The sequence below is a fragment of the Pygocentrus nattereri genome, chromosome 4, assembly GCF_015220715.1.
Source record: "Pygocentrus nattereri isolate fPygNat1 chromosome 4, fPygNat1.pri, whole genome shotgun sequence".
Classification (NCBI taxonomy): domain Eukaryota; kingdom Metazoa; phylum Chordata; class Actinopteri; order Characiformes; family Serrasalmidae; genus Pygocentrus; species Pygocentrus nattereri.
Genome location: NC_051214.1, coordinates 23,387,436 through 23,404,552, shown reverse-complemented (window position 1 = coordinate 23,404,552; position 17,117 = coordinate 23,387,436). Strand labels below are relative to the sequence as shown.

At 39.8% G+C, this 17,117-nt stretch overlaps 1 protein-coding gene across 1 annotated transcript; it reads left to right on the top strand.

The window, feature by feature from the left end:
• Nucleotides 1-47: 47 nt before the first annotated feature.
• Nucleotides 48-16,912, top strand: LOC108440976 (meprin A subunit alpha-like). Its single transcript, XM_037537982.1, has 13 exons — nt 48-177; nt 294-318; nt 2,006-2,062; nt 2,163-2,203; nt 3,909-3,984; nt 4,060-4,177; nt 4,519-4,691; nt 5,228-5,449; nt 6,793-6,942; nt 11,652-11,855; nt 12,822-13,283; nt 13,521-13,691; nt 16,707-16,912. Exons 1-13 carry the CDS (start codon nt 118-120, stop codon nt 16,754-16,756), a joined length of 1,809 nt encoding a protein of 602 aa, XP_037393879.1. The 5' UTR covers nt 48-117; the 3' UTR covers nt 16,757-16,912.
• Nucleotides 16,913-17,117: the final 205 nt, after the last annotated feature.

Sequence of the window (17,117 nt, the reverse complement as noted above, 5' to 3'; positions counted from 1 at the left end):
AAAGAAGCCACAGAGCAAAGTCCTTCGCCCTAATAAATGGAAAACCTATTTAAACAGATTGAATCTCTTACATCTTTCCACTAATTTGTAAGGCTGTAGTCTTGGTGTCGCCTCACAATGCAGCTGCTGGGGCTTCTGTGCTGCACGGCTCTCCTCCCCCTCTCCTCGTCTTTTACAGTAGGGCATCTCTCCTTTCCTCTCAGTGAAATTCATTAAAGCTAAGCTTTAAAGCTGCTTCAGTGCTGTCTTACTGCTGTTGACTCAAACTTCACTTATTTTCTATGTAACCACAGATTGGACGATTCTCCAGAGAGACCTGTAAGAGCTCACCGTCCTCTCTTTGATTCTGTATTTGCCTGTGAAAGACAGACACTCCTAAAAAGATGGTTCTTTAAGGGTTCTTTAGTAAGAAAAATGGCTCTATATAGAACCATCACCACTTAAAGAGCCCTTTGCGTGATTGAATGGTTCTTTGCATCAGGAAAGTGCTTTAGACTGATGGAGAATGTGCTGTAGATGGTTCTATATCGAACCTTTCTGAAAAGGGTTCCTCCTTAAAAGCGTTCTTCTATTGTTATGAACTTGACATGCTATATAACTCTTTTCAAAAGTGTTTTATGTAGAACCGTCTACAGCACTGATCATTCTGCATAAGTCTGAAAAACCATTTCATGTTGCAAAGAACCCCTGAATCATGCAAAGGGTTCTTTGTGTGCTCATAGTTCTAAATATAACCATTTTTCTTTACTACACCCTTAAAAAAGAAGATACTTCAAGGGTTCTTTAGTAAAGAACATGGTTCTATATAGAACCATTACCACTTAAAGAGCCCTTTGCATGATTGAATGGTTCTTTGCATCAGGAATGTGCTTTAGATTGATGGAGAATGTGCTGCAGATGGTTCTATATGGAACCTTTTTGAAAAGGGTTCTTCTCTAAATAGCTTCTTCTGTTGTTATAAGCTTGATCTGATCGTCCTCTATCAGTCTGAAGAGCCATTTCATATCGCAAAGAACCCTTAGATCATGCAAAATGTTCCTTTGAGCATTCATGGTTCTATATAGAATCATTTATTTACTACACTCTTGAAAAAGATGATCCTTCTGGTGTTCTTTAGTAGAAAAAAGGATTCTACATAGGACCATAAATACTCAAAGAACACTTTGCATGATTAAATGGTTCTTTGCATTGTGAAAGCGTTCTTCAGACTAACAGAGAATGTGCTATAAATGGTTCTATATAGAACCTTTTTAAAAATGGTTCTATATAGCACCCAAAAGGGTTCTTCCATTGTTACAATGTCAAGATTCAAAAAGTTTGTATATAGAACCATCTATAGCACATTCATGCACATTAATCATGCAAAGAACCCTAGAATCATGCAAACCGTTCTATTGAGTGTTCATGGTTCTAAATAGAACCATTTTCTTAACTACACTCTTAAAAAGGCTTACTTAGTGAATAAAATGGTTCTCAAAGAAACCTCTGCATGAGTAAATGGTTCTTTGCATTGGGAAAAGGTTCTTCAGACTAATAGAAAATGTGCTGTAAATGGTTCTATATAGAACCCTTTTAAAATGATACTTCCTAGAAAGGGTTATTTTTTTGTTACGAGCTTGACGTGCTATATAACTCTTTTCAAAACTGTTCTATAGAGAACCGTCTACAGCACTAATCACCCTCTATCAATCTGAAGAGCCATTTCATGTTGCAAAGAACCCTTTGATCATGCAAAATGTTCCTTTGAGTGTTCATGGTTCTATATAGAACCATTTTCTTTACCACACTCTTAATAAAAATCAGCATATTCTCTATTAATCTAAAGAACCATTTCATTTTCTCTACTTAAGAACCCTTAAAGAGCTTGTTCAAGTATATAGATAACAGTGCAAATGACGTCAAATGTTGACCATAGTATTATATATTGAAATGAACACGATGGCTTGTTTGCCCATTTGGTAACACAAGCAAGGCTAATTTTCAGTCTGTTCCATTCTCAATGCAGCTCATGCCATTGATGGTGAGAAGGTTCTGAGACGGGACATCCCCTTCATCAATAAAGGTGCGCTCAAAGTTAGCTTCACCATCACTTGAGTTCCATAAAGCATTGCTATCTGTCTGCTGATCTTCTAGAATCATAAAAACACTGTTTTTTGTATTAGATGTAAAGACACCCCTGGTTGAAGGTGACATGGCGCTGCCTGTGAGTACCGTGCTGTCAGTTTATCTTTTTATTGTGTTTGTCATTTTGAACCTGCCACTGTTATCTACATCTTGATAGGATTTATATCCATCTTGTGCCCTGATAGCCATAATTAATGATTGGTGATGTTATCAACTGCTGTTGCATAAGAATATTTAGAGTCTGTTTTTGTAACGCTTCAGTTAGGGATGAGTGGCAGCTCTGATTTTCATTTTGATTTGATAAATGTACGGATACTGATGCTTTTAAAAGTCTTTTGTGCACATATAAAGAGAATTTTTGCAGTACACACTTTGTAATAAGCGTCAACATATTTTAATAGGCCTACTGGTTTCATTTCAGAACTACAGTGGATCGAAAAACACTATAACTCCAATAGTTAAGAAGTCTTGGAACTATTGTTCAAAAGTTAGAAATCCCCCACTCACTGCTTCTTAATTCTCGATGTTACACATCTTTCTTGGTCATTTCAGGATCTTCTATGGCCCCCTTCATCATTCAGGACACATCTAATGTTTCTTAATTCTTATTTATGGCTTTCTGGTCATCTACACATTACTTGAGATACACAGATCAGGCATAACATCCTAGTTTCTACACTCACTGTCCATTTTATCAGCTCCACTTACTCTATAGGAGCACTTTGTAGTTCTACAGTTACAGACTGTAGTCCATCTGTTTCTCTGATACTTTGTTAGTCCCCTTTTACCCTGTTCTTCAGTGGTCAGGACCCCCATGGACAGAGCAGGTACTATTTGGGTAGTGGAACATTCTCAGTACTGCAGTAAGACTGACGTGATGGTGGTGTGTTAGTGTGTGTTGCGCTGGTCTGAGTGGATCAGACACAGCAGTGCTGCTGGAGTTTTTAAACACCTCAATGTCACTGCTGGACTGAGAATCGTCCACCAACCAAAAATATCCAGCCAACAGCGTCCTGTGACCACTTATGAAGGACTAGAGGATGACCAACACAAACTGTGCAGCAGCAGATGAGCTATCGTCTCTGATTTTACATCTACAAGGTGGACTGACAAGGTAGGAGTGTCTAATAGAGTGGACAGTGAGTGGACAACTCCAGCAGGACTGCTGTGTCTGATCCACTCAGACCAGCGCAACACACACAAACACACCACCACCACGTCAGTGACCCGCCACCCAAATAGCACCTGCTCTGTGAGGGTCCATGGGGGTCCTGACCACTGAAGAACAGGGTAAAAGGGGGCTAACAAAGTATCAGAGAAACAGATGGACTACAGTCTGTAACTGTAGAACTACAAAGTGCAGCTATACAGTAAGTGGAGCTGATAAAATGAACAATAAGCGCAGAAACGAGGTGGTCATAATGTTACGCCTGATCGGTGTAAATCGCTGCTGTCGGAAGAAAACCTTGTATCTCTTTTTTGGAGTTTTTTTTTTAGTTTTTGTCACAATCTGAAAATTCCTGTTGCTCTTTACATTGTGTGCGAATTTCATGATGACTAGACCAAAAGAAATGACCCAAAATTACTTGAAAAAAGTTCCATTGACTTTCATTAGAAGTAAAGTATTTTTTTTCCTTCACCTGTGAAGTTCCTTCTCAGTTTTTTGTTTTTTGGAGATTGGTTTTCTTCCAACAACAGTGATTTGAAGTTAAACGTGAGTTACATATTAGATGTCTCTGTATACAGAAAATGAACATTAACATGACTTACTTTTTATGTTTTAGCTTGGACGTAATGCTCTGATAGATAAATCATACAGATGGAAGTTCCCCATTCCTTACATCTTGGATGACAGCCTAGGTGAGAATGCCTTCCCCTTATTTTAGAGCACAGTGTAACTGCACTGTTTATTAACTGAACACTCTAATTTCACAGATCTGAATGCAAAGGGTGTCATTTTCCAAGCCTTTGAGACCTACCGCCTGAAGTCCTGCGTGGATTTCAAACCTTATGAAGGGGAGAAGAGCTTCATCAAATTTGAGAAGTTAGATGGGTGAGCAATATAGAAAAATTACAACATCATACAACTATAAGGCGCTCACAATATATATGAGGATGAACTGTATTGGCACATAAGTGCTTTAAAAACTTTTGCAGAAAGTAATCTATTAAAGAAGAAACAAGAGGAACTCATCAAACAATCAGACGATCATCTACTTGTTATGATGTGTTGTTGTTTGCAGGCTCTCTGTAATAATCTCTGTTTAAGCAGTTTTACTGTAACTTTGGTGAAATCACTGTAACACGTGGCCTATAGTGGCTTGTTGCTTTAGTTTCAGAGAGTACATTATTACTCAGATATTGTAAGCTTCTTCTGCTGTGATGTCATTACAGTTGTTGGTCAATGGTTGGAGACCTTAAAGGTCAACAGCTTTCTCTTGGTCAAAACTGTGACTACAAAGGCACCATCATTCACGAGATTCTTCATGCACTGGGTTTCTACCATGAACAATCTCGCACTGACCGGGACGATTATGTCAACATTTGGTGGAATCAGATCATTCCTGGTAAACCCTTTATAAATACTTTTCTCTTTGTCTGTCATGTTTAAGCAGTCATTGTGTTTTTTGTGATTTGAGTGCGAGCCACACCATTTATGTAATTAGCAATGAGTGCATTTACATGCACTTAATAATCTGATAAGTTTTTCAGTCATCCAATCAACACATTTAAACATTCTTGAGTAATCAGATCATGGGAAAACTCCAGGTCTACATGAGTCTGACAGTAATCGGATTTCTGCTCTACAACCAGCCAATAAACGTAAAAGTAAAGTAAAATCAAACTTTATACCACAGATTTTTAAAAAATATATATCGCACCACGTTACCTAAAAATATGAACATGCATCACCTAGAAGATGAAGAATATTTAGGTTTCAGCACCGCTCCAAAAGTGTTTTGCTGCGACTCGCAACATCCACCGTCTGATATTGTGCATGCACAGACTGAGAAATCTGACAGAAATCAGAGTAAGAGTTCACACATACTGAGAAATCTGATTACTAGCTAAAATCCAGAACTGCACTTTGCTTTTGTTGCAGGTTTCGAGCACAGCTTTGATAAATATGATGACTCTTTCATAACGGATCTGAACACCCCTTATGATTATGAGTCCATATTGCACTACGGACCGTACTCCTTCACCGTAGACCCTCGCTACCCCACCATCACAGCCAAGGATCCAGAGCTCACTAAAGCACTCAGCCAGTACAATGACTTCAGTTCTATGGATTTGCTGAGACTGAACCGGATGTACAACTGCAGTGAGTTTTTCATCATTTCTGTCAGATGAAAGCCTCTTAACCCCATTTTTGAAAATATCTTCAACCAAATTATTCATGGCCAATTCTCACCCAGTAGCTAGGTCATGACAGGTCATTCCAGATGACAGTGCCAACACTTAAATAGTTACAACACTTGGGAATCCCCTGCCCTTTACATTGTTTTAGACTAAAAATCTTGTTACATTAATGTCTCTTAAAGTTAACAATACATTTTCTTTTTTCATTAAAGTTCTGATTTTGTTACAACAGAACAATAAACTAATTATGGTGCGGGGAAAATAATATTAATTCTTTTACATAATTACAAATAGCTAATCAGCCAGTCACATGGCTGCAACTCAATGCATTTAGGCATGTAGAGGTGGTCAAGACAACGTGCTGAAGTGCAGACCGAGCATCAGAATGGGGGAAGAAAGGGGATTTAAGAGACTTTGAACGTGGCGTGGTTGTTGGTGCCAGACGGGCTGGTCTGAGTATTTCAGAAACTGCTGATCTGCTGGGATTTTCACACACACTCATCTCTAGGGTTTACAGAGAACGGTCCAAAAGAGAGAAAATATCCAGTGAGCGGCAGTTGAGTGGACGAAAATGCCTTGTTGATGTGAGAAGTCAGAGGAGAATGGGCAGACTGGTTCCAGATGATAGAAAGGCAACAGGAACTCAAATAACCAACCAGACTTTTTTCCAAGTCATTTTGGGCTGTTTCTTTTGGTCCATTCATCATGAAATTTACACACAATATAAAGCTGAACAGGTAGTTTCAAATTATGTGAAAAACTAACAAACTACAAAAGTGGAGAAACAAGGTTTTCTTCTGACAGCAGCGATATGTGTGTATATTTTTTGGGGGATATGATGTTTGGATCCTACATACAGTGGAGTCCAAGTCTGAGACTACACTGAAAATCTGCTAGTTTTTTTTTTATTTAAACCAGAAAATAAACAACAAATGTTTTAGAATTAAAAAAAAAAAAAACAATCAAAAACAAAGCCATGATAATTAAAATGAAGAAGGTTATAAATAAAGGTTTTAAATGTTGCACTATTCTTTTTAGTCTTATTTCTTCCATTGAGGCACATGCTCAGACAACTCCCAGGTGGACTTGACCTTGACTTGATGTCATTCATGTAAAACTTCAAAGATTCTGCTTTGCATTCAAATCTCTCTGCTGATAACATCATTTGGAAAACTTAAATTAGAAAGGAATGCAAATTTTCATTGCACTCAGACTTTTGGACCCCACTGTACTTTCAACAAGAACTACCAGTATGACAGCAATGCTAAATAGAGTAAAGCATGTTGTGTGATCTGTTCTTTGCAGCTGCACCTCTCACGCTGCTGGATCAGTGTTCCTTTGAGGTGCTGGGGATTTGTGGGATGGTCCAGAGGCAACCGGAGAGTGGAGCCAAGTGGGTGCGCTCGCAGAGCTCCCATCAGTCACATGACCATACTCTGGTTGGCCAGTGCAGAGGTCAGTCATTCCTAAGTCATCGAAGTTTAAGATGCTGTTTAATTGTTTAGATCAGACGCATGATCACTTCTCCTCTTGAGCTAAAGATGACTGGAAAAACTAGCTGCTGTTCCTTAGCATTAGTATTGCTCAGCTGAAATTATGTTGTAATGTGTAGAAGAGACATGGGAGGAAGTGCCCCTACAAAGCAATGTCCATTTACTACATTGCATTCTTGGTAACACTTTACAATACTGGTCCACAAATAAGCATGTATTAATACTTAACTAATGCTTTCATCACAGTGAATTCATGCATGGAGTAGTACTTAATACATCAGGAAATAATGAAGTGTAAACGTTAATATCCCAAAGGTGTTCTATTGGGTTGAGGTCAGGACTCTGCGCAGGCCAGTCAAGTTCTTCCACACCGAATTCACTCATCTATGTCTTTATAGACCTTGCTTTGTGCACTGGTGCAGCAGTTACGTTGGAACAGGAACTGTTCCCAAACTGTTGGGAGCACGAAAATCTCTTGGTACTGAAGCATTAAGAGCTCCTTTCACTAGAACTAAGGGGCCGAGCCCAACTCCTGCAAAAACATCCCCACACCATAATCCCCCCTCCACCAAACTTTACACTTGGCACAATGCAGTCAGACAAGTACCATTCTCCTGACAACTACCAAACCCAGACTCGTCTGTCATATTGGCAGACAGAGAAGCGTGATTGGTCACTCCAGAGAACACGTCTCCACTGCTCTAGAGTCCAGTGTTGGCACTTTACACCACTGCATTCCACGCTTTGCATTGCACTTGGTGATGTAAGGCTTGGATGCAGCTGCTCGACCATGGAAACCCATTCCATGAAGCTCTCTATGCTGTTCTTGAGCTGATCTGAAGGCCACATGAAGTTTGGAGGTCTGTAGTGATGGACTCTGCAGAAAGTTGGTGACCTCTGCACACTATGCCCCTCAGCATCTGCTGACCCTGCTCTGTCATTTTACGTGGCCGACCATTTCGTGGCTGAGTTGCTGTCGTTCCCAATCGCTTCCACTTTGTTATAATCCCACTGACAGTTGACTGTGGAATATTTAGTAGTGAGGAAATTTCTGGAAATCACTGAGCTCCTGAGAGTGATGTTTGTAAAAGCAATCTGCAGGCCTAGGGACTTGGTTTTATACACCTGTGGCCATGGAAGTGATTGGATGAATTCAATGATTTGGATGGGTGAGTGAATACTTCTGGAAATTTAGTGTATAAATAGTGATTAATAAAGGTAATTATTAAGTATTAACATATTTCTAACTCCTTCTATTAATTAATACCATGAATTCATATATTATTTAAAACCCTTTCTATAATGCATAATGCTTGTTTGGAGATGATGTAGGTTAGCACATATGATAATAACATAATAGTCTAATAACATGTCTGCAGGAAATTCAGTGGCTGGCATCCAGCAGGTTAAACATGTTTACCAAAATCAATATTACAGATTTTGTCATTGTTTTGGGGCTGACTTCAGATTGAAAAATTGGTAGTTTATTTTATCAATTAGTTAAAATTTTCCCAAAGGCTAAAATCTAATCAACTGATGGTAAATAAGGTCGGAATGCTTTACAAATTAGCACAAATGCTAAGCATATCTGGCAGAAGCGCGGTGCTGCAGAGCTTGAGAGCCCCTCTGTGTGCAACTGAAATGCCTGAATATAAATACCCTGTGGTAGGGTGACCAGATTTGGGTTTCTGTGTAAAAATATAAAACATATGTACACCAACAAAAACATACACTGACATTTTTTGAGTGTAATATTGATAGACTATGTAAAAAGAGAATAATAATAAAAAAAGAAAAGGCTCCTCTTCAGCCCTCCTCCTCTTGTGGGGGTATTTGTGTATTTGCGTATTTGTCAGAAGACTGCATCTCTTTCAACAGTTTACGATTACCCATTAAGTAGGTATGAAAATCTTTGCAGGTCATGTTCCTGAAATTGTACTGGGTGCACAAAATCCCTTTCAGTGAATCCACAGACATGCGATTCCTCTCCTTCGTCCACTGCGCTTGCATCAGTGAAAAGATGCGCTCCACATTTGCATCGTGGGCAGGTATGGCAAAAAAAACTGTACCATCTTGAGCAGCTCTGAATGAAAATCAACACTTTTTGACCTTTCAAATAATTTGGTCCACCTCTGATGTGCTTGTAGATCATTGAATTCTGCACCATTTTTCTCAATGAATTTCTTGAGATTTCTTGGTGACCTGATCAAAGCACTTTGCATCATCAACTTCGACTCCCTTTTCAGCCAGGTTCTTGATGCAGGCCTCTACATCATTCCAGTCTGGAATTTCACTCAGATCCATCCACATAAAAGTGGAGAACTCCTCCATGGGTGCCATCCATTTCTGAAGGTAGTCGAGACATGAACTGTACAGGCCCTGAACCTGAGCCCTGAAATGGTCACACCTTTGTCCATATCCATCCTTCTGCTTTTGAGCCAGCATACTCTTGGCTTTGAGAGGCATGAAGTTGTTTATCTTGCGCTCATGAAGCAAGCTCTGGACCTTGTTCAGAATCCTCTTCACCTCCACAACAGAGTTATCCTCCCTCTCCATCTCTTGAATATTGGACTGAAACACTGACATCAGTGAATGCATGTGCCACAGGTAAAACCCTTCTTTTGCCGTGTGTCTTTTATGTACTGAGCAATGGTGTCAGCTGATTCATTTGGGGTGCTTTTGATTTCAATTCATTTGCTTTGCACACCACCATTCTCGTAATACTGGATCAGCAGAGGGAACCGTTTTACTGCTCCATGGTTGCTGCCATCAGTGGAGACGCCACAGTAGGGAATACCTTGAAGTGCTTCTAAAGCAACGTCAACAGAATGGGGGGCTATCAGGGAATTTACAGTGGCTGAGAATGTTTGAGCTGTTGGGGAGTCTGTGAAAGCCTTCCTTAACAAGTCCATTGACCTGCAGCTTTCGTGGTGCTTAACTGTATGAAAAGCAAAGCTGCCTTCTGCTGCAGTGACGGCTACACTGTCTGCCTTCTGTGACTTTAGCCGAAGAGCTCTCGCCCCGGCTGCTTTCTGCTTTGTTGAATTGACTGCACCTGCAGGTCGCTGGAACTTTATTTGCCACAGACACACAAGTGCCCGCCTTACACGTCAAGCACTCCGCCTCATACGGATCACGACCCTGGAACGGGGATTTTTCTTTAACTCCTCCGTAAACGTACTTTCGTTTCGGCATTGCCGCAGAACCGGCGGACACACACGTGCTTTCGCGTGTAAACGCTCGGGGGGGAGACCGGCAAGCCCACCCTTTCTTCTTCACACACACTCAATGCAAAGTAGATGGATTTGAGGAGAAGGGCGTGGCTAATTTGCGACACAGAGAAACCTGGAATGGAGCGGAGCGGAGCGGGAATTCTAATCACAGAGCACTCGACATGTATTTAGTTTGAGGCCGACGAACAAAATCCGGACGATTTTGAAATTCACCCGGACATTTTTTAGGTCTCAAAAGTAGGACATGTCCGGGAAAAAGAGGACATCTGGTCACCCTGCCCTGTGGGCTATGTAGAGTTAGCGACGTGAAAATCAATAGACAATAAAACACTCTGTACAACTGCTTCATCTCGAAAAATTCAGACTAATTTTATTCTATGTTTGTCCGGCATGATTGTCGATCTTCCGCTCGCCCATCAATCATCAGGCTCTAGCAGTAAAGCCGCCTCCTACTGCACGAAATCCGTTTACTGTAGAAAAAGGAAAAATATCGGTAAGATTTCTTTTTTGTTTAGTGAAACTCATCCTCCTGCTTTCTAAAATTAAAGAAAGGATCTGGGAAAGTGATTAGAAACTATTTTAACTTTGCATTTTTAGCCGTTGAGCGCCTTTTACTCCCATTCACTGAGGACTCGCTCGCGGGCGCCCTCTGCTGTTTAACAGTCCTGTTTTTGAAATAACAAGGGAAATAGGAAGTGGCCAGGCTAAACTTGCTCTGGTTTCTCCAGGTTTAGTTTTTTCAAACTTCTCTGTTTCGGTGTTTCAACAGCGCAGTTTTGACACGAAATGCATAATGTTAATCATGTTGTTTTAAATTATTTCTTTAAAATTGTGTGCTTTGATAAATGGTCTTGACTGATAATTCTGTGTAGTGCTTTTCAGTCATTTCACTGATCAATCATTTATCATACGCTGAAAACGATTGATATATGGATGTATTAACTAATGCTATTTACATCATGACTTTACTTGGCGGGGCACATCATAATGAATTAATGATGAATTTAGAATTTAAGTTCCGTGGTACATAAATGTAATGACTAATGATGCACAGACATGTTAAGCAATGAATTGTATCAAATATCATTATCACATGTATCATTACATACTATCTTTTTTCCTGGCACATTATTACTGATTAAGTAAATCAGCATTAGATTGTGAGGGCATGAAACTTGTCCAGCCCTTGTCATGTAAACAAGTTAGAACAAAAGTGTATTCATTGTTAAAGCTCAAATAAGATAATTCTCTTGAGATGAATCTTGCATGATGGTCTAACTTCCATGTTCCCATCACCACCACTATACACAAAGTTTTTCTAGAATGAAGCAAAATAAAATACAGGCAGAATATAGCAAGAGAAAATGAGCGGATAATTAGACTACATATTAAAAGAATGTGGCAGAAAGTAATGGGGTCTAAATATTGTCTCTTTAAGATGCAGGACATTACATGTTCTTCAGCACAAGTTCTGGAAAGACTGCCTTCCTGGAGTCGAGGATTCTCTACCCTAAAAGGAAACTGCAGTGCCTTCAGGTATTCTACAAAATGACTGGAAGCCCAAAAGATCAACTGGTCATTTGGACAAAACAGGATGCCCCGGATGGCACCCCGACTGGCGCAGCTATAGCAACACTCCATGGTGAGAAGCGTGTGTTTTCTGGACATGTTTCCAGGCACATGCTGAAGAAGTAAAATCAGTGTTGGCTTTAATGTAATTTCAGTTTAACTGTGCTTTGTAAACACTGCTGCTCTTTATGCAGAAAGACTAATACACCGACCACCTCCTTGCTTCTACACTCATTGCTCATTTTATCAGCTCCACTTACTGTATAGGTGCACTTTGTAGTTCTACAGTTACAGACTGTAGTCCATCTGTTTCTCTGATACTTTGTTAGCCCCCTTTTACCCTGTTCCTCAGAGGTCAGGACCCCCATGTACCCTCACAGAGCAGGTACTATTTGGGTGGTGGATCATTCTCAGCACTGCAGTGACACTGACGTGGTGGTGGTGTGTTAGTGTGTGTTGTGCTGGTCTGAGTGGATCAGACACAGCAGTGCTGCTGGGGTTTTTAAACACTGTGTCCACTCACTGTCCACTCTATTAGACACTCCTACCTTGTCAGTCCACCTTGTAGATGTAAAGTCAGACGATAGCTCATCTGCTGCTGCACAGTTTGTGTTGGTCATCCTCTAGTCCTTCATCAGTGGTCACAGGACTCTGTTGGCTGGATATTTTTGGTTGGTGGACTATTCTCAGTCCAGCAGTGACACTGAGGTGTTTAAAGAATCCAGCAGCACTGCTGTGTCTGATCCACTCAGACCAGCGCAACACACACTAACACACCACCACCACGTCAGTTACTGCAGTGCTGAGAATGACCCACCACCCAAATAGTACCTGCTCTGTGAGGGTACATGGGGGTCCTGACCACTGAAGAACAGGGTAACAAAGTATCAGAGAAACAGATGGACTACAGTCTGTAACTGTAGAACTACAAAGTGCAGCTATACGGTCAGTGGAGCTGATAAAATGGACAATGAGCGTAGAAACAAGGAGGTGGTCAGAATGTTATGCCTGATCGGTGCATGTCATGTGACTGCTTTAGGTGATGATGATCATTCTTGGAAGATCGCTCATGTGCCTCTGAGAATGGAAGGCAAGTTCCGCTATGCATTCCAAGGCATTAGTGGTGATCTGTCCCAGTCATCTGGAGGAATTCTGGTGGATGACGTTGTCTTGGCGGAGACTCGGTGCCCCAGTGCTACCTGGAGAATAGCTAACTTCAGTTCCTACCTGGCTAGCTATGCTGTGGGCGAGTATATCCAGAGCCCGCGCTTCTACAGCCCTGAGGGTTATGGCTTTGGCCTTCAGCTTCTGCCCAACTCCGTAGTAGATGGCTACATCGGGGCCTTTTTTCATCTGACTAGTGGTGAGAATGACAAGACCTTGCGTTGGCCAGCTGGAAACCGGCAGGTGACCATGACAGTGCTGGACCAGGATCCTGATGTCACACAACGACAGTCCTTCTCCCAAAGTTTCACAACAAATGGCAAACAGCTCATACCAGGTGTGTTACATATCACAACTACAGTCAACTCCAGAATTATTGGCACCCTTAATTAAAATGAACTAAAATGTATGTTTAATAAACTGAGTGATATTTTGAGCTTAAATAAATTGGTAAACTGCATATTTTTTGTTTTGGATTGTTTTTTTAAATATATGTTTTAAATATGTTAGCATTATTATTTTTTACCCTGTTCTCTTCTTCTGTATTAGACAACTAATTGCTTTTGTTCTCCAGGTACTGACCGCTTGTACTGGGATGATCCCACAAAGGTGGGCACATATGATCCTTCCTGTGATTGCTATCGCGGCTGGACCTGGGGCTACAACGCGTTCTTCTCCCACTTTGACCTTCGCCGCAGGAGCTACTTAAAGAATGATGACCTAATTCTCTTCATTGAGTTTGAAGGTACAACTCTTAAACCTACTTTACTGAAAGAGACACCCCAGCCAAAATCAAAAATATAACCATCACTAAATCTGTTGTAAATGTGAACCAGTTTAAAGACTAGAAAAAACCCACTGATGATGAATCTTAATCTTATGTTTTCATTAGCTGGTGAATGCAGAAGGAAGCCAGAGAGCCAACATTACTATTAACCCATTCATGTCCACACTGGAATCTAAATTTCTATACTACAGCAATTCTTAGAGCTCAATTGAGCACAAATCTGGAAAATAGAAAACAAATTAAATTGGTCGAACAGTTTGGCTCCTGCTTTTTTCTTATAGTACTTTTTTAACCACTTAATGGACAGTTATTAGTTATTGTATATTGTATTTGAGACATTTATTGTATTACATATTTTAAACAAAAATAAGCAAAAGTAACCCTATCGGACCAAAGACTAAAAAAGCACGATAAGAAAATAGAATAAAAATAAAATGGTACCCCCTGATTCAGAATATTTTCTTGTTTTTCCTAAACTATATCTTTGAAGAATATTTGGAAAAAGTAATATGTATGATTTAAAAAAAAATCACATTAAAAAAAAATATGTTTCAGGTTTATTTTTTTAGCGATATTTTTTTATAGATAGTGCCTGATGCAAAATTTGAGCTATTGTCAAACAGAAAAAGATCCGTGGCCAATTTCCTTGTTGTCATATATATATAGTAAGCTTTACACTGAGAGTATAGATCAGCTTATTAATAAGTGGCTAGACTAGTATGGGAGACAAATCTGGCCAAATATATATATATAAAATCAATAAATAAAACAAAAAATGTAAATCCAAACCTCTTTTTGCCATCTGTGTAAATATCCAAAATTATAAATGAATTGAAATACTTTTTATATTTGCAATGTAATGTTACACGTTGAACACGAGTCATTTGTGGCAAAAATACATTTAAACCAGCTGTTTGTCGTTTCATTTTAGTCATTATTCTGGTATTTCATAGTCATATCTGAAATAGAAAAGCTAATCGTGAAAAGAAAATCCAAGCTTCACTCTGGCTTTGCCTTTTCTTCATGAAATACATAATACTTGTCAAAACTAAGATCAAAATGCAATGTTTATGTTCTGATTTCTTATTCTTATTTTTGTAGCAATTGGTTGCATATCTGACAAAAAGGAAATGAAAAGGTAAAATGGATAAATCAACAGCAAAGGACAGTTTGTGATTTAGTTTTTAACGCAGAAAATGGAAATGGAAACGAGCATCAAATGGAAACGAGCATCGGCGCCACCTGTTGGAGATTGACTTTTTAATTCCCACTTCACGCTTCAACCTACATGCAAATTATACAAATGAATACTAGGTGGGGCTGTGGTGTACAAACACTGTCACACAAAATTGCCTCAATCAGTAGAAGTAGAGGACACCCACGCAGTTGACAACAGCTGACATCGCAGCCTCTCGTTCGTTGTAGTGGTTTGTGTTGCTGTGGAGAAAGGTTAGCCATATCGGACTTCAGTTACCCTCAAAACACTTTGCAGATGTTATACTGGCATTTATATAGACATACACAATAGTTTTCTAAGTTATACGATGCTCGACCAGGCTTGCATTTGGTCTGATACCTTTTTTCTGAGGTCGTTTGGGCTGATGGCGTTTGGTCTTATGTTCAGTTACACTAGATCTGAGACACGATGATGGTTCTCGAAGTTGTTCAGTCTGAGGAATGATGCCGTTCTGACTCTGAGGTCTGAGATGTCCTCACTGTACGCTGTATCCCCGCTTAGTGTTAATTGACATATACCGTGTGTCCCAATTCAGGGGCTTGCGTCCTTCGGAGGCTGCATTTTAAGGCCGACTGTATCACTGTGGTGTGACTACCCTGTCCCATCTCGAAGTCTCCTTCATATGCAGCCAAGAAATGTCTCCTTTTCCATGGCAATTCAATGGGTGCATCCTCCACCAGCCATATCTCGAGGTTCACTGCATGCCAGCGAGGATTTGAGAACATGGCAGCATCAACAGAGAAGCAAATGGCAGCATCTCAAGCTCCAATAAATGAAAAAATAAACAATTAAAATCAAAGTTTTTGGTTCTATGCTTAAAGAAGTTTAAAATAACTTGACAGGACCGGTGTGTTGTGGAGCAATGGTAAGGGTGGGAACAGCGGTGATGTGACGCAAACAGAATATCTGCTGTAGGGCAGATCATCTCATTTCGATTCAGCCTCCATGGGTCTAAGCACCCTTCGAAGGACACGCCTTCATAGACCGCGTCCTCTGAAGGATCCAGCGCCCGAACTGGGACATGCTGATATTTACATGTTGGTTAACTTGTGAGAATTGAGAAATGAAAAGTAAATCTCCAGCAGATCGATGTTCGTTTGTGTTTGACTTTTTGTTCTGACGCTTATAATGCATCAATGCCACAGACTGAACCACAAACTGTCACTTTGCTGTTGATTTATCCATTTTACATTTTCATTTTGTCAGATTTGCAGCCTATCGTTATGTCTTTTCATTTTAGATACCAGAATAATGACTAAAATGAAATGACAAATAGCCGTTTTAAATTTTTTATTTTTGTCACTGATGGCTCATGTGAAAAATGTAATTGCAAATGTAGATATTTCACTTTATTTTCAGTTTTTTGCACAGATGTTTCAAAAAAGAAATGACAAAAAGAGGTTTGCATTTACATTATTATTGTTTTGATTATATAGAATTTTTGGCTGGATTTGCTTCCCATAGGCTAGTACTCAGGAACTGGTCGACACCACAGTGATTCCCAATTAGGAATGGGGTATTGTAGTTAGAGAACACATGAACAAAAACATGAAAGCAATATTAAGTCCTTAATTCTGTCAAACCAGTGAGGCTGAGTGATACAGTTCCTTTACACAAGAGATTAAACTCCATTAAACTCCAGTTTTACGCTGGAGTGCCTCTTTGACTCAATTTACAAATCGGCCTATTTCAAAATTATTCATCGAATATAAATTTATTTCTTATTTTCTTTTCAGATTTGACACCACTGATTAACCTTGTTCAACCAAGATCTGATGAACACTAAGCAACTGGCAAAATGATGACCTTTGGCCTGTTTAATTCTGCTGAATGCTTCATTTGGAGTTATTTCAGCCCAGTGTTGCTTCATTGTGTGATTTGTTTGAAAGATACAGACTATGAATCATTTTTTTTCTCGCCTAAATAAATCTCAAGCATGTCACTCCATGTTGTGGTGTATTTCATAAACAGCTTCCATTCCTTTCTACTTCTGCCTTTTATTAGATGCACATTGCCCACACTAATCACAAAGAGTAGCTTCATCCACATGACGGCTCAGACTGTATTTGATCTGATCTGAGATTGCTGTAATAAACTGTTGAAAAACCTTGAGAGATAAAGCGCAATAAAGTGCACAGCAACGCTGA